Below are 23,210 nucleotides of genomic sequence, written 5' to 3' on the forward strand. Positions count from 1 at the left end.
ACAAATTAGAATACTTCATTAGACCAATACAAATATTTTTTTGTGAATTGTTGGCCTTCTGGAAAGCATGTTCATTTACTGTACAATACTTGGTCGGGGCTCCTTTGCTTTAATTGCTGTCTCAGTTCGGCGTGGCGTGGAGGTGATCAGTTTGTGGCTCTGCTGAGGTGGTCTGAAGCCCGGGTTTATTTGACAGTGGTCTTCAGCTCATCTGCATTGTTTGGTCTCTTGTTTCTCATCTTCCTCTTGACAATAGCTCATAGATTCTCTGTGGGGTTCAGGTCCGGTGATGGTCATTTAACAAACTTCTGGTGCTTTTGGTGCCAAATCCTGCTGGAGAATGAAATCAGCATCTTCAGAAAGCTGGTCAGCAGAAGGAAGCATGAAGTGCTCCAAGATTTCTTGGTAAACAGGTGCAGTGACTTTGGTTTCCAAAAAACACAATGGACCAGCACCAGCAGATGACATTGCACCCAAATCATCACAGACTGTGGAAACGTAACACTGGACTTCAAGCAACTTGGGCTATGAGCTTCTCCACCCTTCCTCCAGACTCTAGGACCTTGGTTCCCAAATGAAATACAAAACTTGCTCTCATCTGAAAAGAGGACTTTGGTCCACTGGAAAACAGTTCTTCTTCTCCAGAGCACAGGTAAGACTCCTCTGACGTTGTTTGTGGTTCAGTAAATCTCTTGACACGTCTGTGTGTGGTGGATCTTGATGCCTTGACCCCATCCTCAGTCCATTCCTTGTGAAGTTCACTCAGATTCTTGAATCAATTTTGCTTGACAATCCTCATAAGGCTGCAGTTTTCTCAGTTGGTTGTGAATCTTTTTCTTCCACACTTTTTCCTTCCAGTCAACTTTCTGTTAACATGCTTAGATACAGCACTCTGTGAACAGCCAGCTTCTTTGGCAATGAATGATTGTGGCTTACTCTCCTTGTGAAGGGTGTCAATGATTGTCTTCTGGACAACTCTCAGATAAGCAGTCTTCCCCTTGATTGTGTAGCTTAGTGAACCAAACAGCTCAGGAAACCTTTGCAGGTGTTTTGAGTCGATTAGCTGATTGGCATGTCACCATATTCTAATTTATTGAGATCGTGAATTGGTGGGTTTTTGTTAACTGTGAGCCAAAATCATCACAATTAAAAAAAAACAAAGACTTAAACTACTTCAGTCTGTGTGCATTTAATTTATTTAATACATGAGTTTCAGAATCTGAGTTGAATTACTGAAATAAATGAACTTTTCCACGACATCCTAATTTATTGAGATGCGCCTGTATCATAATTTCTGAGTGATATTGCTATATTTAGGTTATTGTTATTGCATAAAGCACATAATGCAATGCCAAATATCTTCTCATGATCACATGCCATGGTTTGTTAGATGGTTTTGCAAAAACTATTTTAAAAGGAAATGACAAACGATATTAAAAGCATTAGAGCAGAGAACCACAAGTGAGCTCACTGAACATATTTCATTGCTTCTGAGTGAAAGTCAGTGTATGTAGAAACTGAACTTTACTGAAACAAAGCTTTGGAACATTTGAATCAAGCCAAGTCCATTTATTTTCACAATAAATAAAATAGTGTCTGTATTTCACTGATTTAACGTCTTTTCTTTTTAAATTTGTATTTAATGTTAAATAAATACAATATTTATGTATTATTATTAATGCATTATTTACTATTACAGGAAAAAAATATATAATCCACAGTGTTTGTTAAATGAATCATATTTTTGGGCCTGTTTTCTCCATTTTTCTCTAATAAAATGATAAATAATATAAATATAAACAACAGTGAAGCACAACAGAATTCAAAAGCACCAATGAGTTTTGGAATGGGTTTATCTTTCATTTACCTTTCTCTGCAACCTGCATTTTCCCACACAGAGATGTTGCTTCACACTTTGTGTGCGTGTAATAGCAGTCTCAAAATCATACGCAAGTCAAAATAGACTGTGGCTTTGCATTACCTACACAAATGAATTCCCTGCCACAGTTTCTGACTGAGAAGTGTGAGCAAATAATCACGTAGGGGTCAGTTACCGTCAAGAGGAACTTCCCATGTTGCATGAACTTGCCTCATACCAGCAATAAAGAGCAGTAAAGCCTCTGCTAAATGTCAGTCATCATCAGAGCTGGTTAAGAGAAGTTAGACTAGAAAACTGACTAGGATGAGTTTACCAACTAGAGAGCAATGTGAAGGCTGGAGTCCAGCTCAGGTCGCCGCTTTTCTCAGTCAGGTATGCATCCAGACATTCAATTTAACTGTAAACCACTTTTTGCACAAGATATTAGCAACTCTATTTGCCTTTTCAACATTATTTTGTTATTTTATTGATCTGCTGCACATAATGTTTATTCATGACCATCCAAAATGACTCAAACTTAATGGTGTTTGTTCACAGCACAACATGAAAGAATGTGCAGACGCTGTGCAGAGAAACAGGATTGACGGCTGTCGCTTTCTGGTAGGTTCCTTTCTTGCTCAATATTGCTGCTTGCTCTTTGCAAATGATGTATTAAGCTAAATCAAATCTGTTTTATTTTTTACTTATGTCATGATGAGTGATTAAGTCCACCATTCACAGATTTTAGATCAAATCAGTGATCAATGTAATAAAAAAAAAACAGCAGTTTCATTATTTCACATGGGGAAGTGAGCAGAAAAACTACTTCCTTAAATATATAATCACAGCTGCTGTGGTTTCTGTAATGGATTTGCATTGATGAGGCTGAGAGAGACTTTTTATGATCTAACTGGGATAGTTTACACTGTCGCACGACATTTCAACATCCATCTGAATCAGCGTAGCAGGTTTCGGCTGAGATTACCTATAGGAGTGTTTGGGAAACATGTTTGGAAACAGTCATTATATTTGCAATTGCGTTTGTTGATATGGAAATTACACACTTCACAACATTTGAAATTAATCATTTGACATTTCCAGATGAAATAGATGGATGGTGGGACTTAAATGAAGTAGATCGAATTGAAGTTATCAGTCCAAACCCAAATTTACTGCCTGTGCACCATATAAACTTGTGAATCATGAATATCAAACTCGATTTTGCTATGAAAATCAATTACAACATGTGGATATCAATGTTTTGTTGCATCGTGTGTAGACAGTATGTGTGTAATTTTATTTTTTTTATTTATTTTTTTATTTTTTATTACGGCTGGTAAATTTAAATAATTAATAATATATTAAAAAATAAATTTAAAAATAAAAAAAGTAAAATTAAAAACGTCAGATTCTTTAAAATCTTGTTAAAAGTGTGCTGAAAATAAAATACGTAATTATTTTTGGTTGACTCAGAAATAAAATAAAATAATGAAGTACAAAAACTAAAACAGAAATAGAAAAACATATCTGTTTTTTGATGCTTCTAATTAATTAATCTAATTAAAAGTATGTTGAAAATTAAATTCCTTAATTTTCATTTTTGTTTTACTCATTTAAAATATAAACTTAAATTAAATTATACCACAAATATTTTCATTTCATTTTCATTTTTTATTTTTATTGCTCCATGGTAAAACACAAAACATTTCATTTTCATTTTTATTTTTTTATTTAAAAAAAATAACTAAAATAAAGACAGTTTTTAAAAGCTTTTTTATCATTGATTTTTAAATAGATTGTTCCTCATTTTGGTTTTGTTGACTCAGCGAGTTGACATGGCATTACAAAAAAAAAAAAAAAAACTTCTGAAACTTCTGAAAACTCCAACTTTCAGATTAAAAAAATATCCCTACTTCCTTCCCGATTGATCAACCGACCAGCAGTTTCATTTACTCGCAAAAAATAGCCTTGTCTTCCTATTCGCAGCCTAATAGTGTTCATTTGTACGAGATCCATCCGTCTTGTGCTAAAGTTCAGTGAAGTCAAAGAGAGCGTGCCGTATGTTTCAGATTTGTTTTTCTCTATTACTCCTCTACATCACTCCCACTGTCCTCCTGAATGGGTGTTAAGGGCATATATTAGACATCTTTGCATATTCATATGATGTTTATGCATTAACCATCTGGTGAAAGAGTCTGTAGATCACAGGAACGTTTCCTCTGACACGCAGTGAGTGTGTGCTGAGAGCCTGATGAGCCATTTGTAAACACAGAACATGATCACTTTCAGTCCTGTGCTGGGGATAAAATAACTATTCCAACAAGAAGCAGAGGTCTAAACATTAGATGACTGTTTTTATAAATCACAACTGTGTGATTTCAATAGGAAAAGCACAGGGAAGAAAGAAAGCTTCACATCTTGCGTCCTCGGTCATGAGTGGCTTGCAGCTTTGAAAGCTATTTTCAAGCTGCTTCACAAACGCCGACCTGTTCTCAGATCAGTGTGAAAGATGAATCGTCAACACAAGAGTCCTGGAGCACATTTGCTCGTGTCTTCCTCTTTCAGAACAGAAGTAACTGTGACGTCTCGTGTGTCAGACCGAGTGCTGGGTCAAACTCGACGATCTCGTGTTCTTGATATATAATTCCTCAGATGTCTTTGACTGCTTTTCAGACAGTTTTGGAAAGTTGTGAAAGCGAGGGGCGAGTGGATACAGGACTCTGCTAAGCTTTTTAAAATGCAGCTGCGATTCCAGGCCGCTGCTGAAGTGTCTCTCTCTGACTCCTGAAGAAACTCCACATAAATAATTCACTTTAGCAAGTAGCATCCATGGAGGCGCCCGGGCGAAATATTCGATATTTTATTCTGTGTCAAAAGGCTAAGCTTGATTTTTCGGCAGCGCTAGGTGATTTTCTTGTCTTTGTCTCTTCAGAGAGTTGCAGGGGTTCAGAGAGCTCAACCTCTTGTATTTGTCTCTATTAGACCCGTTTCTGCTCAGACTCTTATGAAAGGTGCCTTGCTAAATTCAGATGGTAAGGGTTTTGTTATTGTGGTTGTGAGATAAATATGAATTGCATTTTATTTTTGTATCTTTCATTTTCACTTTAATTTTAGTTTAAGTTTTATTAATTTTGTTGTGTGTTTTGGTCACCCCAACAACTGCACAGCAGTGTTCTAAAAACACGTAACAACACCCTAGCAACAGTCTGAAAACATGTCACAGCACCCTAGCAACAGTCTGAAAACACATCACAGCACCCTAGCAACAGTCTGAAAACACATCACAGCACCCTAGCAACATTCTAAAAATACCCCCACAGCACCCTAGCAACAGTCTGAAAACACCTCACAGCACCCTAGCAACCACAAAGCAACATTCTTAAAACACCCCCACAGCACCCTAGCAACAGTCTGAAAACACCTCACAGCACCCTAGCAACCACAAAGCAACATTCTAAAAACACCCCAACACTGCGCCCTTGCAACAGTCTGACAACACGTCACAGCACCATAGCAACATTCCAAAAACACCCCCACAGCAACCTAGCAACAGTCTGAAAATACCACACAGCACCCTAGCAACCACAAAGCAACGTTCTAAAAACATCCCAAGACAACACCCTAGTAACAGTCTGAAAACACTCCACAACACCCTAGCAACCATAAAGCAACATTCTAAAAACATTCCAAGACAACACCCTAGCAACAGTCTGAAAACACCCTAGCAACCACAAAGCAATGTTCTAAAAACACCCCATAACACCCTAGCAACCATAAAGCAACATTCTAAAAACATTCCAAGACAACACCCTAGCAACAGTCTGAAAACACCCTAGCAACCACAAAGCAACATTCTAAAAACATCCCAAGACAACACCCTAGTAACAGTCTGAAAACACCCCACAACACCCTAGCAACATTCTAAAAACATTCCAAGACAACACCCTAGCAAAAGTCTGAAAACACCCTAGCAACCACAAAGCAATGTTTTAAAAACACCCCACAACACCCTAGCAACCATAAAGCAACATTCTAAAAAACATCCCAAGACAACACCCTAGCAACAGTCTGATAACACCCTAGCAACCACAAAGCAACGTTCTAAAAACACCCCAACACAGCACTCTAGCAACGGTCTGAAAACACCCCACAACACCTTAGTAACCACAAAGCAACGTTCTAAAAACATCCCAAGACAACACCCTAGTAACAGTCTGAAAACACCCCACAACACCCTAGCAACCATAAAGCAACATTCTAAAAACATTCCAAGACAACACCCTAGCAACAGTCTGAAAACACCCTAGCAACCACAAAGCAACATTCTAAAAAACAACCCAAGACAACACCCTAGCAACCACAAAGCATCATTCCAAAAACACCCCACAAAACCCTAGCAACCACATAGCGACGCGCTAAAAGCAGTGCTGCAGTGCCACACACGTTTCCACCAGGACAGAGACTTCTGCTCAGCCAAACACGACTCATTTCCTTCAGATATAAAAACTGAATTCAAAATCAAGTTGCATCTTCAGGAATCTTCCTGAACTACTAAAAAGAGCCAAATGAAAGGAGGCCCTAGAGTTTCAACATTAAACATAAACAGGTCAAATACAGTGGCCTGTTTATTATTCAGGAAGCATCGGAGCAGAAACTTACAGCCATGATCTGTTCTGTGGGTCTCAGAGGAATTCATTCAGGACTGTTTTTCTTCCTGATGCTCTGTGGATCAGGTATTAACAGTCATCAAGGTCTGTTCGTTATCAAAGCACACAAATGAACAGACTTCCCCCAGCACACTTCGAGTGCACACAGAGCAGATGACGTCAGGGGAATTTAATGCTGGCTAAGGGCGCCACCTAGTGTTGGAAATAAGTTTTCTGATTATATCATTTGACAGCTGCTTCATGTGAACTTTTTCAGATTGTATTGATTCAGTGAGTCGGTGAGTCAGTTATAATGTGCACAAAAGCCATCAGCAAACTATTTTAACAGGGCTGTGTATAAAAGCTAGCTTAGTAAGGGACGTAACTTTGAAATAACAAACTAATTAGTCAGTGTGGTTACTGAAGAGCATACTAGTGTTCAAAATAAATTCTACATCCCTAATAAATCCAGAACAGTTCATCCTATGACCCTGAAATAAAACATAAAAAGAGCATATTTTAATTTGTTCATGTAATTTCACCATTTGACTTTACTTTGCAACTTTTGTTGCATTAAAAAATGACATTATTTATGTGAAATGATATGATATTATTCTATGATCCGGTGTATAAAATGTTGAGGTTTTACTGGCAAAGTATATTCATAAAAATGGCAAAATAAATCAGGCATCTGAATTTATTATTTGACTATATTTCACCTCAGAACATTTAACCCTGTTGCTTCTCTTGCAGATGCTCTCGGACGGAGACCTCAACAAATTCAGCTTCATCCATCGGCCGTAAGGAATCCATTTCTGTTTCTATTTCTACTCTATACTTGTTGTTAGAAACACATGAAGTGAATCCCCTGTATTTCTCTCATGTGTTCCTCATTGATTGAGGTCAGTGACTGTCTGTGGCAGCGATGAGGAAGCTGCACTAGTTTTAGATCTATCAGTGTTGTCAATTCTAGATATTAACATAACCTGGATTCCACATATGAGGCAAATGTTGTAAAACTTGTTTATCACAAAAAAAAAATTCTCAATGAACATTCTTTATATTTCATGGCCGAGTTATTCCAGGTTTAAAATATATATATATTTTTTTTTTTTTTTTTTTTTGGTTTAAAATATTTTCAAAAAGTATATATTTTTAGGCAGAATATGTACAAAGACATCAGTAAAGAACATTAAAGCATGTTTCTTCACTTGGTTTATGCAAGTAATATTAAGTACTTTGAGAATTTTAGGAAATGCCTTTTTTATTTTTTTTGTAAAGATACAAATATATACAGTATATTGGAGAGAATATATATATATATATATATATATATATATATATAAATCTATATTTAACATTAAATTGCTATTTTATTTGGTTTGTAATCTATCAGCATGTAACTAAATAACTAAATATACATTAAAATATAGAAAGTTTAACTAATTTAATTTTGTACAAGAGAATATTTACAAATACATCAGTAGAGTACAATTATTAATTTTAATAATTAATTTTCACTTTAAGGTTTTTTTTTTTTTTTTTTTTTTCAATTGTTGATCCAACATTATATTTGCTCTCTCTATACATTTTTTTATTTTTCCCAAAAAAAAAACATGCAATTTTAATTTTTTATTTTAAATTATTTTTTGACAAAATAAAGAATGACATTTTTTTTAGAATTTTTTCACTTCTAAATATTCTAATAATGTTTAGGCATTTTATTTTTTATTTTATTTTTTGCATAGAAACATATATATATATATATATTATGAAATTCATACAAGAGCAACTGAGCAAAACTGTCACTGTTCCTCATCAGTTACAAACGCAACCAAAAATAAAACATACTTTCACTATCCCCTCAAAACATTTTTAGAAATCTCAAGCAGTGTGTTTCATATCCTTGGACTAAATGACATGTTCTCACTTTATCAATTATGAATACAAATGCATTAAAAACCATTCATAGTGCAAGCTCTCATGCATCAGGAGACTGCTGGAAGAAACAGAAGAGAACAATAATAAAGTTCATTAAGAGAAGACATTCATAATTATAATTAGACGCATAAAATGTTACAAAAAGCACAGACGGAGAACTGAGAACGCAGAGACGCGAGAAATAGCATCATTTCATTAAAGTGAATCAGTTCAAAGTGGCTCTAAATATAGAGGTAACATGAGATTCAACAGCAGTTTCATAATCCTCCTTACCAACCACTTCTGTGGAAACAAAAAAAACGTCGCCCTCAGCTGTAACATGTGCTGCTTAACCACCGATGTCCAACACACTCATTATGAGCCATTCGACTACTAGCAGACACTTAACTACCGGTTCATGCGACTAACTAACCGCAGTCGCTACAGAGACACAGCATGGAGCATTTCAACAGAATCACAGCTCCTGCTTCAGATAAACTTAGGTAAGGCAAACTTTTAAACTATTTACTTTGACTGTTATCTTTGCACAAGGAAGTCCTCAGCTCTCAGTTTCAGTCGGACTACTGCAAGTTAAAGATTGTCTGTGTATTCAATAAATCAAAATGCTTGCATTCACTAAACCTCTGCGTGCATTTATCAATTAAACAGTTTTTTTAAATGCATCTCTCAAAACTAGAGGAAAGCTTTTGAAATGACACTGAAATCGTTATTTATAAAAGGTAAAGCATTAAAGATGTAATCAGTGATACTTGATGCCAGCGGAGGTCAGTGAATTGTGTTGAATTTCTACGCAGCTGTGAAGTTTTGTGAAGACTGTAATTATATTCATTACACGTCTGTCCTCCACAAACACAGATGTGAAGCAGCTCAGACGGGGTCTGTCTGAAACAGCTCGCTTTATATCTGATAAGATGTTAGAAGCCACAGTTCATGCTTTACGCTTGAACAGAAACTTAGAAACACGTCTGAAGCAGATCCATGAAGCAGATTAATGATTGCTTTCTACTGATGCAAATATTTAACTATTGATTATCTATCTATTAAAGTTCAAAAGTGTGTTTTTTTTAAAGAAATTAATACTTTTATTCAGCAAGGATGCATTAAATGTATCAAAAGTGACGGTAACAAAGTAACAACTGAGTTCTGTTTCATATAAACGCTGTTCTTTTGAACTTTTTGTTCATCTGTGAATCCTGAAAAAAAAAATGCATCACGGTTTCCGCAGAAATATTGAGCAGCACGACTGTTTTCATCATTAATAATATTCAGAAATGTTTCTCGAGCCGTAAATCATCATATTTTCATGATTTCTGAAGATCATGTGACACTGAAGACTGGAGGAATGATTATGAAAATACAGCGGGGCATCACAGAAATAAATTATATTTTAACAGATATTCATATAGAAGACTGTTATTTAAAATTGTAATAATATTTCAGATTTTTTCCTGTTATATTAGAAGTATAACATACTTATTTCTATTAAAAAATAAATAAAATAAAAAATCTTACCGACCTCAAAATTTGAATCTACATGTGCTTTTATTTAACTTGTTTTTTTGTGTTTCAGGCAGCTCCAAAAAATCGTCCAAGACATAAAAAAGAATGACGACAGCCTTTTCAACAGACTAAAAAGGTGTGTAACATTCGACATACTTCTTGGTGAATTAAAACACAACAGGAGAAGACAGTTATCTATCGAGTTTAAAACGCGAGGAAACATCTGGTGACCGTCCTCAAACACATTTCCTCTCACTTCCTCTATTCACACCGAGCCATAGTCCCAAAACACTCATAAGGTGTGGCATGCATGACAGAAACAATATCAAACTTACAGCAAAAGAAGCAATCGTTATTAATGAAGGAACACCTGCTGTGCAAAAACATGCATGAGTTCTTTATTGCAACATGAGATCCCAAAAGCAGTTTTAGCACATTTATGTTTATAAATGTAATAATTAGTGGTGTTTTCCAAGTATCACTGATACTATTGTTCTTGCTTACGGCTCGGGGGTTTTTCCAAACCCTCAGTATGAAACGCCAGTGCACTTCATTGCATTTTTGTTCCACACCATCACACGAAAGATGTGCTGGTACTTTACCTAAAACACTAGATTTACAAGTTCCAGCAATAAAACAGGCAGAAAAATACACCTGATGAGTTTTACACCACTCGTGCTTTCTTTAGGAAATGTGAAACACTTTAGCAAATTAATGCAAGAGCTGAAAGTTATGTCGGAAGTATTCCAAATGAATAATTTAACAGTCTTCAGAGGAGTGGAAAAGGGGAAAGCGATAAGGATAGGGATCACATAATGTCATGCATGTGTGAAAAAGCCCTGAGAGTGGATCAAATAGTTGCAATCTGTCTCCGATTCAGACAGGAATCATGTGTTTGTGGTGTTTCCAGCTGATTATGGGAGCATGCAAGGCTTCTTCACATTACTGTACAGTTGTTGTCAAAAGCAGAAATGCAACAAAATGCACACATTTTGTGAGAAAGTGTGACGCACTGCAGCAGAACAGACACTATTTTTGGAATCAGTACCTCAAAATATATATATATGAGATCTCTATACATATTAGATTTAATTCAGCATGGCTGTGTTAGTCATCCATACGCATAACTGAAATATTTTGCATTTTAATCTATTCATTCCTAAGGTTTCAGACAGAACAAACAGCTAATATTCTCAAAACCGGGAGAAATACATTGGACCGGTATGATTTCTATGTTGTGAATCCTGTTTGATTGAGGCTTCAACCTTAAAACCAAGCATGTGTGTCTTTTTCCATTTACCTGCACAAAAAAATAAAAATAATAATAATAATAATAATGATAAAAAAAATATCTAGTGAATTTAAATTAATTAATGGTTTATTTTAATTATTTAATTAATTTTAATGTTAATTAATTATTTTTTTTTAATTATTATTCATTAAATTTTTAGCATTTTATTTATTTAATGATTTAATTTTTTTTTTTTTTTTTTTTTTTTTTTTAAGCAAGTTATCTTGCTTTAAAATGGCATCAAAGCTCATGATGTCCTTTAAAGCGTCTGCTTTGATCTTCTCTATCTATATAAGCATGAACTGACTTTAACATTGTATTGTCTTCTTGCATAATCAGCAGGTATTTTTCTGTTTAACACTGCTCAGCTGCTTTGACACAAGCGTTATATAAATAAATGTGTCTTCACTATGTGTAGAAATAGCACCAGACGCCCACCGTAACGTCTGCGAGAGCTTTAACAACCGTCTCATTATTCTGTGTCCTGCCATTGTGTGTCTTTGCTTTCATTCGTTATGATTACATGTAATTATGTGCTTTAACTGTTGCTGACACATGAAACCCAGCATTAACACACAGCAATGAACTTCCTGTATTTTGAGTTGCTTTTGATTTTGTTTCAGAATAAAGAAGAAAAGACCTCCGAAAGTACCAGTGCGAGACTATCAAGGCAAGTTCAAGTCTCTGAACTAGAAAGTGAATGTGCCGTTGAAAAAATGTGCAAGTAGGCTACTTTTACCTGATCCGAATCCTAAAAAAACGGCTTTATCTGATGTAACTCAGTGCAGTCTGGGAATTATCACGACATATCTGGACCATCAAAACAGGATTGAATCTAAGTTAGGACAAATGTTGCATTTTTAGCTTCTGACCTCAAGTTGTGTCACTTTTCAGGTGAAGCTCCAGATTCTGAGAAGGACTCTGACTCTGATTTTGTAAGTGCATCAGTAAAAGATATTCGCAGCTCACTTACAGGAGAACTTTCGCAAATATAACGCTGAATGGATGTAAAATCTGTAATAATTCAATGCACAATGCAATAACTGTAGCCCATGTGCATGCAATTCAATATTCTAGCTCAAATATTTATTAAAAACACATTTTACGCGAACTGAAAATGTCTGAAAGGTTTAATTAGTAATATGACATTTTAATAAAATGTTATAATAAAAACAAAATTTGGTGTAGATTTTCACTCAGAAATGACTTTTAAGCAAATATAAAATGTACAAATAAGAATGGAAACTAACAAAAGGTAAAACTAAATTACTTAAAAATGTAAATGTAAAATGAAATGAAAATAAATAAATAAATGTAAAAAAAATACATATAAAAATAAAAATGCAACTGAAAAAAATTAACAATATATATATATATATATATATATATATATATATATAAATTATATTAAATTATATATTCTTTTTTTTTAATTATTTATTTTTGTTATTTTCCATTTTCATTTTTGTTTTTTACCTATTATATATATATATATATATATATATATATATATATATATATATATATATATATATATATATATATATATATATATATTATACGTAAAAATTAAAATGAAAAAGGAAAATAAAAAAAATATAAAAACAAAAAATATAAAAATAAAAACAAACTAAAATATGAATAAAAACTAACTAGTTGCCAAGGAAATATTTCTCACTTTCATTAAGGTTTACTTGATGTACTAAAATAACCAAAACTGAAATAAAAGTAAGAAAAAAGTTAAATAAAATAGACATATATAAAAAGTCATACTAAAATAATTAAAAACTAAAATTTTAAAATGTAAAGGCTAAATAAATAAATAAATAACCCATTTTTTATGAAAACAGAAAATAAAATTAAAATACAAATGCACATAAAAATAGTAATAAAACCTATAATCTCAATGATACTAAAATAACAGTCAGATTTACATCTAATTAAATCAAATCTTAAGTTATACATTTATTTGAAACAATAATGACTGCTGACACGTCAAACATGTTTGAGATGAGTAAAAAAGAGTAAAAATTTTGCAGGTTTTCCAGTTGAACTGATGTAAAAGCATGAAATATAAAGAGATATATAAGGAGATACACTGATCACATGTCCATCTTTAACTGTAACAGGACAGTGACACGTACGAGGACCCCCAGGGGGAACACGATGATAGCTACGAGCCCCCGCCGAGGCTGGACGGACACATGAAGGGCTTTACGGTCAGCCCGTCCATCACCAACACCAGAGGAGAGTATGTGGGTGAGTCAGCTCCACCTCCAATCATCTGACGGTCAGGAGTCAGGTGGGACTGTTTCTTAACGAGGCATCTGGAATAATATTAAATGTCCTTTTTGACCCCAGCCAGGCACCGTACGCTAACTGTTGTGCTTCACAGTGATGCACACGCACTTTAAATCTGGACATTCAAATATTTAAGAATTTAAATATTATTGAAATGCTGGAAAAATGTATGTCATGTGGCCAGTGAGAGCTGTTAAAGGAGAAAAAGTAAAAAAGTACGTAATATTTGAAATGAGCTATTCATTATGGTATGCAATAAATGTGCATACTTAGTTAAGACATTTTATTAATTAAAAAATGGGGAAACTGACGTGCTACAGTTTTAAAAACAGTTTTTCTGTCTTGCATTTTATCTCTCAAATGGATGGATGTTTTGTTTTTGTTTTAATATGGAAATTAGCTAAAGTAAAATGATTAGTTGTGCAAGCCCTGATTTAAATAAATGCATATAATAAATATTTTACAAATTATTTACAAATATTGCCTAATATCCCATTTTCATTAAAAAAAATTATATATATATATATTTTTTTTGTGTGTGTGTGTGTTTGTTTGTTTTTTTTGTTTTTTATTATTATTATTTTTTTTTTTTTTGTGAATTAGTTTTCTCTTTTTCTTCATTAATGCTCCCACTTTCTGTAGTGGAATGGCAATTAAATATTACATATGCAAACATTTTCCAGCATTTCTGTAAAAAAAAAAAAAAGTATCCATATAAAAAATGTGGATGGTAATGGTTAAAAAAAAAAAAAAAAAAAAAAAAAAAAACAGAAAATAAGGCAAAAAAAAGGTAAAAAAAAAAAAAATTTACTATATTTATTTAAAATAAAATAAAGCAGAAAAAAATGAAGATGAAAATTAAAATTTGTAAAAAAATATGTAACTAAATTTGTGTAATTTATGAAAGTATCTCTATAACAAGTAAACACTCTAATTGAATTAGTTTAAAATGCGCGTGGTAGTAAATAAAAAAGATAAACCAAATGACTTTTGCACTGATCCCTTCTTGTAAAGTCACGGATGTGGATTTCTATGCAACTGAATTACCACATGAACTTTGTGTTTGAGAAAATCATTAGACGGATGATGGGAGAAAAACACTGGAGTTCTGCATTCAGACAGCTCCTGCAACACAACTGTGAATTTCTTTCTCAAACTCGCCTTCTAATGTCAATCTCGATCAATCTCAATCAAAGAAACGAGATGCGAGAAGCATGTTGACTTTAAAACCCAGTCCCAACCCAGTGAACAGAATTACAGTAGAGTAAGTGATGATGTAAAACTAAAAGGTCCAGTTCACCAAAAGCAGCGTGTAAACCCGGACTCCCTGTGTCTTGCAGACAGCTGTCGTGGTCGACCGGCGAAACCAAACCATCCTTTCCATGTGCAACAGAGACACAAACCCCCTCGACTGACCCACCGCAGCCTGCCGGAGGAAGATGATGTAATAACGGCTTGTATTGATAACACAGACTTTCATTTAGTGCTCAATAAAGTCCTGACGCTGAAGCTCTCTCCTCCGTTCAGGACGATTACATCGAGCCGGAGGACCAGACAGTGGATGATAATTACATCGACCCCACTGAGAAAACAGCATCAAGTAAGAAGAGCGAGGAATGCACGCTGAATTACTCCGGTGTAAATCAAGCCCTAATGATGTGTAATGTGTGTTAATAGAGCCGCTGGTCAACAGAGGAGCCAAACCATCTGGAAAAAGTCCTGGTGAGAGATTGATTAGATTTCACTGATCAAATATTTGTGTATTACACTTTAAATTATTATTTTATTTTTTATTTTTTTAGATTTCTACGAGATTCCTGATATGAAGGTGAGATGAAATCAAAAGAGCTTTGTCAAGGTCACTGATGTGATATTCGGATCAAAAATAAAAAAATAAAGGATTTTATTTGGCAAGAAAAGTCATCTCAGATTTTTGTTATACAGTAATAAAAATCATGATTGTATTATTATTATTGAAGTTAAAATCGCCATAGATTACAAGTAGTACAACATCAGACATAAAATAATATTTTTTATATTTACAATAATATTTTTTTTTTTTATATTTATAATAATATTTAATAGTAACATTTTTACATTTTTATTTTATATCATTTTTCTATTATTATTTTTTATTTATTTTTTATTTTGGCATAAAATATGACCTGAACAGGTATTACAACATCATACATAATATAATATTTAATTTTTTAGATTTATAATAATATTTAATAATAACATTTTTAAATATATATTTATTTATAGTTTTTACATTTATTTTACATTTTTACAATTTTATATTATATATATATATATATATATATATATATATATATATATATATATATATATATATATATATTTATTATTATTATTTTCTTTTATAATTTTGTCATAAAATATGACCTGAACAGGTAGTACAACATCATACATAATATCATATTTTTTATATTTACAATAATATTTTTTATATATTTATAAAAATATTTAATAATAATAATAATAATAATAATAATTATATATATATATATATATATATATATATATATATATATATATATATATATATATATATATATATATATATATATATATATATAGTTTTTACATTTATTTAACATTTTCTACATTTTATTTTATTTTATATATTATTATGTTTTTATAATTTTGGCATGAAATATGACCTGAACAGGTAGTCCAACAAATAACATCATGCATTAAATACAATATTTATTTATGGACAATTAACTTGCTTTATAACTGCTCTGACAAAATGCTTTGTGTTTAATTATAGGAGAACTCTCCGTCTAAGACCAGGTAAAACTCTTAAAAATTAACCCTTCTTTCTCTTTAATATTTTTTATTACATTAATTAATTAAACTGAACTCAGTTTTCATTACAGCACTAATAATATTCAATATGGATAAAAGCATGTCAGTTTGACCAGTTTAAGTCAGCAATTACATAGTACATGAATATGAGACGTGAATATCCATACATGAAAATCTACACTACAACTGCTCAGTCTTACAGTAATAGTGTTCATATTTTTTTCCAAAAGCAGCCCTTGATGATTCAGTCCTCGACTTCCTCGTGTCCTTTGTTACTGAGTCACACATCACATGCTTCTCTGTTCTCTGTCAATAACTGATGTTTTCTGATCAGCAGGAGTAACTCCAGTCTGCAACCCAGCACACAGGCGCCACCTACAGCCAGTCCACGGTATTACACCATCAAGACCATTACACACCACTAGATTATAATGCACTGGATTCACCTCTGTTCAGTTACTCAGCAGCACTTATAAACACCATTATAACCATCTCAAAATACTAGCTTCTATCAAATGCATAAATACATACTTCTTTCATGAGATGATGACACTGCCATTTTTCAAAAACACTACAAAACAAGTTTTACAGGAAAGAGTTAAATGCATGAACAAACAAGCAATTTAAGTGTTTCCATGTTATATCTATTCACACAGAGTGAACATCAAAAGCCCAAAAAATCCAGTGAGTATTAAATATTTTTTTATTCTATATATATATATATATATATATATATATATATATATATATATATATATATATATATATATATATATATAAAATTTTAAAAAATAAGAACATAGATAATAATATATTTTAATTCATTTTTAATTTTAAATAATAAATTATTTTTCTATTTTTCTATTTTATATATATATATATATATATATATATATATATATATATATATATATATATATATATAAGACAAATGAAATGCTTCATATGAAAAAAGTAAAATTTTATAATGCAGACATTTGTTGAAAATTAAAAATCAACAATGGTTTTACAGCATTTATTAATTTGAGATAATATTAATCTCAACTTTTACTAAAACGTGCTTAAAATCAACAATTATATCTGTTAATATTAATGGACTGTAAATATGAATATTATTTTTAAATAGCACTAACTAACTTAGATGATGCAAAATCTAACTATTGATTATCTATCTACTAAAGTGTGTGTTTGTTTTAAGAAATTAATGAAAACGAACATGATTCATAAAAAATACCATTTTGCTATTATGTAAATGAGTGACCTATATGTAGATATATAACCGTGGAAATACATGCTTTGAATGGAGATTATGATGACGGTCTGCATGTGTTTTGAGCAGGAACCACAGTCCGAGGACGAGTATGAGATGTGTGACGCAGAAGACAGTGAGTATCAGTCACAAACCAGACCGGAGCGAATGAATGCATCAAAAACAATCACAGACAGCAACCACATGTGTCTGATTCTCATTAGGTGTTAATGAAGGGCCAGAGGAGACCACAGAGGCCTGCAGACCATCAATACCTACACCGCTACCTAGAGACCTGTAAGTGACTCCTTCAAACCCTGAACAATAATAAATCAAATCTGCCATAATATCAGGCTCACTATCTAACGGTTCATCACGGCTGATCTTTTAGGAAGAAACCTAATCCTCCTTTGACACCGGTATGGACTCGCTTATCCTATCTAATCTCTATTATTTAAGGGTAAATCAAAACATTCTGTGACAAACACCTTTCAATTTTTTTGCAGAAACCAAACATTGCTCCCAGGGAGAGTGAAGGTAACTATCAACGTGATGCAAAACAGAATGCATATGCTATGAGAAATGTTAATTTTAAAAAATGTCTTTGTTTATAATGTGCAATTTGGGCAGATCCATTCATGCATGAAAAAAAAAAAAAACTAGCATGCTGCATGAATTAAACCTGATGCAATTTTCCTCAAGAGCTCTGTTTTACCATATAATTGGAATTTGGCAGGTGCATGCATGCACAGAAAAAAATATCATTCTGTACGTTTCTTCTCTGTTTTATAATGCACAATATTGGCAGATCAATGCATGCATGAAGAAAATGAACATGCTGCAAGAATTAAATCTACACTGCATTTGGTCAAACTGATGCGTGATGCTTTCCTAAACTATAAGCTCTGTTTTATAACCCACAAGCTGGCAGACCCATGCATGAATGCATAGAGAAAATGAGAATACCACACATTTCTAATACAGTATTCCATTAATGAAGCGGTTTTATTATGCACAGTTTGGCTCATCCAATCATGTGCATGCATATACGGCACAAATAAAATCTTCACTGCATTTTGTTAAACTGATGCAATATTCCACAAATTAAGTTCAGTTTTTAATGCACAATTTAACAGATTCATGCATGCATGCTTAAAGACACCAAGCATGTTTCCACAAATAAAGCTGTTTTATAATGCACAGTTTAACAGATCCATACATGCATACTCGCATACAGATAATTAGCATAATGCTCAAGCAGTACTAGTATAGTAGTAAAGTATTCTGAATATAGCCAATGACTTACAGATGCTACCGACATGAGAGTTTCCTGCACATTTATAAAGAGGGAATTTGAACTATGACCTTGAAAGCAAATTTTAAAGTTGCTTATTAACAATTGCATAATCTTTTTTACAGCCACATTAATTAAAACAACACCAGGGACTATACCACGAAGCCCAGCGGACACCATACCGAGCCCTTCAGCAACAGGGTTCCATCGAGCCAAGTAAACAACAGTTTCATCATCTCCTGTAGGCATGAACTATCATGCTTTTATGAGCAGAAAGTTAAACTACAGTTTCCTTTTCTGTTACAGGATGCCTCTGCCTCGGCAGCTTCCCTCCCAGAGTAAGATGCATGCTTTTTCAGTGGACATGATTTCTGGCAACACTGCTGGAAGAGAACTGAACTGAGTGTTGTCTATTGTCCTCTTGCTTTATCAGCACACGTGTTTCCTGTTTAACACTGTAAAGCTGCTTCAACACTATATGTATTATATAAAGTGCTATATGAATAAAAGTTGACATTTTTCTGTCCACAAGGCCGAAGACTTGCATGCATTTCTTTTCTAGCTGTTGATTAGTATTATTTTGTTTCTACAGGCAAAGGGATGTTGGCTTCGGACAGCAGATCAGCTAGAGATGCTGAAGAGGTGATTGCATTGACAGACTTCCCTTCAAATGTGATGAAAATGAAAAATGCATGTTTGTGTGTCTGAGTTCGCATCATAACTACTATAATCAAGGACATCCCAGCATGCACTTACAGCGTCTGTCAGTCTAACTGTCCTGTTCTCTCACACAGGAAGCTGGTGTGTATAAAAAGGTTTGGTATGCCAGCAGCTGTGACCGCAAGACAGCAGAGGACGCTCTCATACGCTCAGCCAAGGCACGTCAAACCTGCACTAAACATCTACATTGATGCATTTATCCAAAGCAACTTACAGTGCATTCAGGCAAATTGTTTCAATGCAAATATTTCTATCAAATGTAAATCATTCAATATTTCACACAGGAGGAAAAATCAGTTTAAAAAGCAGTCCAATTTCCGTAAAAAAAAAAAAATGGTTAAAATATGTTTACTCACCATAAAAATCTACAAATACTATATTTCATAAAGGACTGCCAGTAAAAAAGGCAGGCTGTTGCACATATAAAATGCAACCTCTTTATTCCGACAGTGCATGACTCATATTAACATTACAGAATAGAACATGATCAACATGAACATTTAACATTCAATTTAAATAAATGCAATAACATTTTTGTTTATAATGCATTAACCTAAAATAGAAATTAAAACAGGGTCTTGGGTCAAAAATGGCTCCTGATCTAAGCTTTACAACATCATCAGAGTATCGTTCCTGTAGTGGTGCTTGCAACACCAAGTTCATGGGTTCGATTTCCAGGGAATGCATGAGCTGATTAAGAGTAATTTATGCTGTATGAGGATAAATGCATGCCAAATGCATAAATGTACAGTAAATACCAGTCTAACCTGCTTGAGATCTTATGTGTCTGTGTCTGATTTGATTTCAGGACGGCTCTTTTCTGCTCAGGAAGAGCTCTGGTGTGGACGCACAGCAGCCGTACACCCTGGTGGTGTTTTACAACAGTCGCGTTTACAACATCCCTGTCCGCTACATCGCTTCCACCAAACAGTATTCTTTAGGGAAAGAGAAACAAGGAGAGGAGGTAAAAACAGACACGGAAGTGTTTGAATACTTTGCTTTTGAAAATTAAAATGTTTTCATTATTTGCTCATTCTCAACTCAATGTTATTTAACTAATGCTCTCATAACATGCGGAAAAGTGTGAGTTAAGTCTTTGTGGTGTCTTATGGAAGCTTGTTTCCACCATGCACGGAATAAAAATAAAAAAGTATCGTAATCTCGTAATTTTTTTCTCTGAATACTGAGTTTTACATCTTGCAATTCTGAAAACTGAAAAAAAAAGTAAAAAAGGTTATCGCATCTTTATATCTCACAATTCAGTTTTTTTTTTCAATAGTCATAAAAAGCCTGAATAGTGAGATATAAACTTTTGTGCAAAATATTCCTCGACCAGAACTCACTTTGCAAAAAAACTAATAAAAACAGGTCTTGAAAGTGCAAAAGCATTGTCTGCATAAAGAAGCCTATTAAAAATGCCCCGATAATAAAAAAAAAAAAACAATTAAACTATATTTATAAATTTCTTAAATATTAGTGATCGCAAATGTGATATTATTTGTATACAACGCTTAAACAAACAAGAATTTAATATTGACTGAGTTATATTTTTTGAAAAATTACTGCTTGTTTTTTTTTTCACCAATAAAAATGCATCAGCCGTTTTGAATGAATCTCTTGAATGAATGATTCAATGAATCACTTATTAAAACAGAGACTTGCTGCCACCTACTGGCGGTGTTAGTGTCAATTTTATTTATTTAGATATATATATATATATACATATATTATTTGTTGTCAGCATGCTCACTCCTAAAAAGTACTCAGAATTGCAAGAAATAAAAAAAAATGAAATATGAAATAAAAAAGTCACAGGAAAACAAGCTTTCAAAGATGTCACTGCATGAGATGAAACGAGGTAGAAGTCAGCTAAACTCTCTCATCTCTCTCTCTCTCTCTCAAGCGTTTCAGCAGCGTCTCAGACATCATCGAGAACCACCAGAAGAATCCTCTAGTGCTGGTCGACTCACAAAGCAACACCAAAGACTTCACCAAACTCAGACACGCAGTCAAGCCATGAGACGTTCATGACAAATATAACTGCGTTGAGAGGGTGCTGACATTCGTTCGACCGTGTGGTAGTTTCACATTCACCTTTATCGGGGATGGAAACAGAAATGCTTGCAAAGCTGGAACATGCTGCTACTTTTATAACTTATTTAGCCGAATGACAGGTTACAGGCAGAGACGCGGTATTTTTATTTTGACGGAGACAAAAAAGTGTGTGTTGCGCATTTAAAAATACAGCAAACCACCCTGAAAAACAGGGAGAAGAGCAATGATATATAAAGATATACACAAATACGGTACAGTTTATGGGTGTATGAATCATTGTATAAACACATTTGTTTTTAATACAAAGGTGAGTTGAGTAAAAAAAAATTTTTTTAACTTTTTATTAATTCAAGCGATTGTTTTATGTATTATGTTGTGTAAAATTATAATGATTTGCACTGTATAACCTTAATTTCTTTTTTTTTCTTTTTTTTATTATAAGGGGGAATATTTGTCATGTGGGAACTGTTACAAATATATTTGTATATTTTGTATAATATACAAATTTTCTACAAAGATACTTTTGGAGCTACTTTACATGAGTATGTCGTCTAAAACTAGTAAAAAAAAAAACAAGCCATAAATAAAAAAAAATCTACAACATAGAAGCTACAGTTGGTTCTGTGGCTACATTTGTTCTGTAATTTTATTTACATCACTTTTTAAGTTGCAATAAGAGGGGAAAACATGTACGTCACGGCAAATTAATTTGCCTTATAAATGCTAAATAAATGCTTGTTTTCTCTAGCAGTGGTTTTAAACTTCCAGATCATCGATTAAAGCTGCAGTCGGTAACTTTTGACGCTCTAGCGGTTAATAAACAGAACTGCTTGCGTCTTGCGGAAGAACATCGTAGCCGGAACTACTTCTCTCTGTTTATGTCTATGAAGAATCACAAAGGTACTGGGTTACTCCGCCGCGGTATCCCCGAAGCAATCTAAAATAGTCTGAATATAAACACTTATTATAGGTGCACCCTAGTGATTCAGGACAAGCCAAAAACACGGTTTGGAAAATGGATTCATGGTGTACTCGCTTATTATGTTCATTTTTCTACATTTTGAACACAAACAAAGTTACGGAGCGCAGCTCTGATTGGTTGTTTCTTCCCTGGAGCGATGTATTCCTGCAAATAGCAATAGGACACTGGGAGGAGCCAGAGGAGCTTGATTTTTTCACAGATTATCTGACTCATATTCTATTGTCAGGACATAATGACAGGTTTAATAAATATGTAAAAAACATATTTTTACAAAAGTTACCTACTGCAGCTTTAAGCTTAGATTAAGACATCTAGTAAGATTTGTGTGAATTCTTAGTCATCTATTTAAAATTTCATTATATTTTTGTAATATTAATTTGTGTTAAAAACACACAGCTACATATTAAAACAGTCTTGAAGTGCTACATGTACCTTAAACAAAAAAACAAAAATCTAAATAATGATTTCTTTATTTATTGTTAACGCTAAAGGGTTTTTGCATAGAGGCACTTCTTCAATACAGCAATGCAAGGTTTCATTC

At 33.4% G+C, this 23,210-nt stretch overlaps 2 protein-coding genes across 4 annotated transcripts in view; one reads left to right on the forward strand and one right to left on the reverse strand.

Moving 5' to 3' along the window:
- LOC113113212 (DNA nucleotidylexotransferase-like) overlaps positions 1 to 6,701 on the reverse strand; it is a 65,548-nt gene extending 58,847 nt beyond the window's left edge. Inside the window, exon 1 of the mRNA XM_026279380.1 lies at positions 6,518 to 6,701. The gene's annotated coding sequence lies outside the window, so the exon portion shown is untranslated. The remainder of the gene's footprint in view (positions 1 to 6,517) is intronic.
- Positions 2,089 to 22,522, forward strand: LOC113112329 (B-cell linker protein-like). Of its 3 annotated transcripts, none has more exons than XM_026277792.1 (25): positions 2,089 to 2,251; positions 2,417 to 2,479; positions 7,258 to 7,304; positions 10,016 to 10,081; positions 11,110 to 11,166; positions 11,860 to 11,906; positions 12,131 to 12,171; positions 13,366 to 13,495; positions 14,878 to 14,981; positions 15,065 to 15,137; positions 15,215 to 15,259; positions 15,340 to 15,365; positions 16,332 to 16,354; positions 16,704 to 16,760; positions 17,026 to 17,053; positions 17,709 to 17,754; positions 17,843 to 17,915; positions 18,010 to 18,037; positions 18,125 to 18,155; positions 19,038 to 19,128; positions 19,219 to 19,250; positions 19,505 to 19,554; positions 19,707 to 19,790; positions 20,441 to 20,596; positions 21,536 to 22,522. In XM_026277792.1, the coding sequence occupies exons 1-25, from the start codon at positions 2,183 to 2,185 to the stop codon at positions 21,650 to 21,652; spliced, it is 1,584 nt and encodes a 527-aa protein (XP_026133577.1). In that variant the 5' UTR covers positions 2,089 to 2,182; the 3' UTR covers positions 21,653 to 22,522. The 3 variants fall into 3 exon arrangements, with proteins under 3 accessions (XP_026133577.1, XP_026133578.1, XP_026133579.1); XM_026277793.1 differs by having other exon boundaries at positions 16,707 to 16,760; XM_026277794.1 differs by lacking the exons at positions 2,089 to 2,251; positions 2,417 to 2,479; positions 7,258 to 7,304 and adding an exon at positions 8,693 to 8,927 and having other exon boundaries at positions 21,536 to 22,520.
- The last annotated feature ends 688 nt before the right edge of the window (positions 22,523 to 23,210 follow it).

Source organism: Carassius auratus, chromosome 13 (genome assembly GCF_003368295.1).
Source record: "Carassius auratus strain Wakin chromosome 13, ASM336829v1, whole genome shotgun sequence".
Taxonomy (NCBI): domain Eukaryota; kingdom Metazoa; phylum Chordata; class Actinopteri; order Cypriniformes; family Cyprinidae; genus Carassius; species Carassius auratus.

Coding starts and splice junctions, on each gene's coding strand:
- LOC113112329 (XM_026277792.1), top strand. CDS start 2,183: ATGAGTTTACCAACTAGAGAGCAATGTGAAGGCTGGAGTCCAGCTCAG. Junction 12,172..13,365: donor AGGACTCTGACTCTGATTTT/GTAAGTGCATCA, acceptor TAACTGTAACAG/GACAGTGACACGTACGAGGA. Junction 19,791..20,440: donor CTCTCATACGCTCAGCCAAG/GCACGTCAAACC, acceptor ATTTGATTTCAG/GACGGCTCTTTTCTGCTCAG.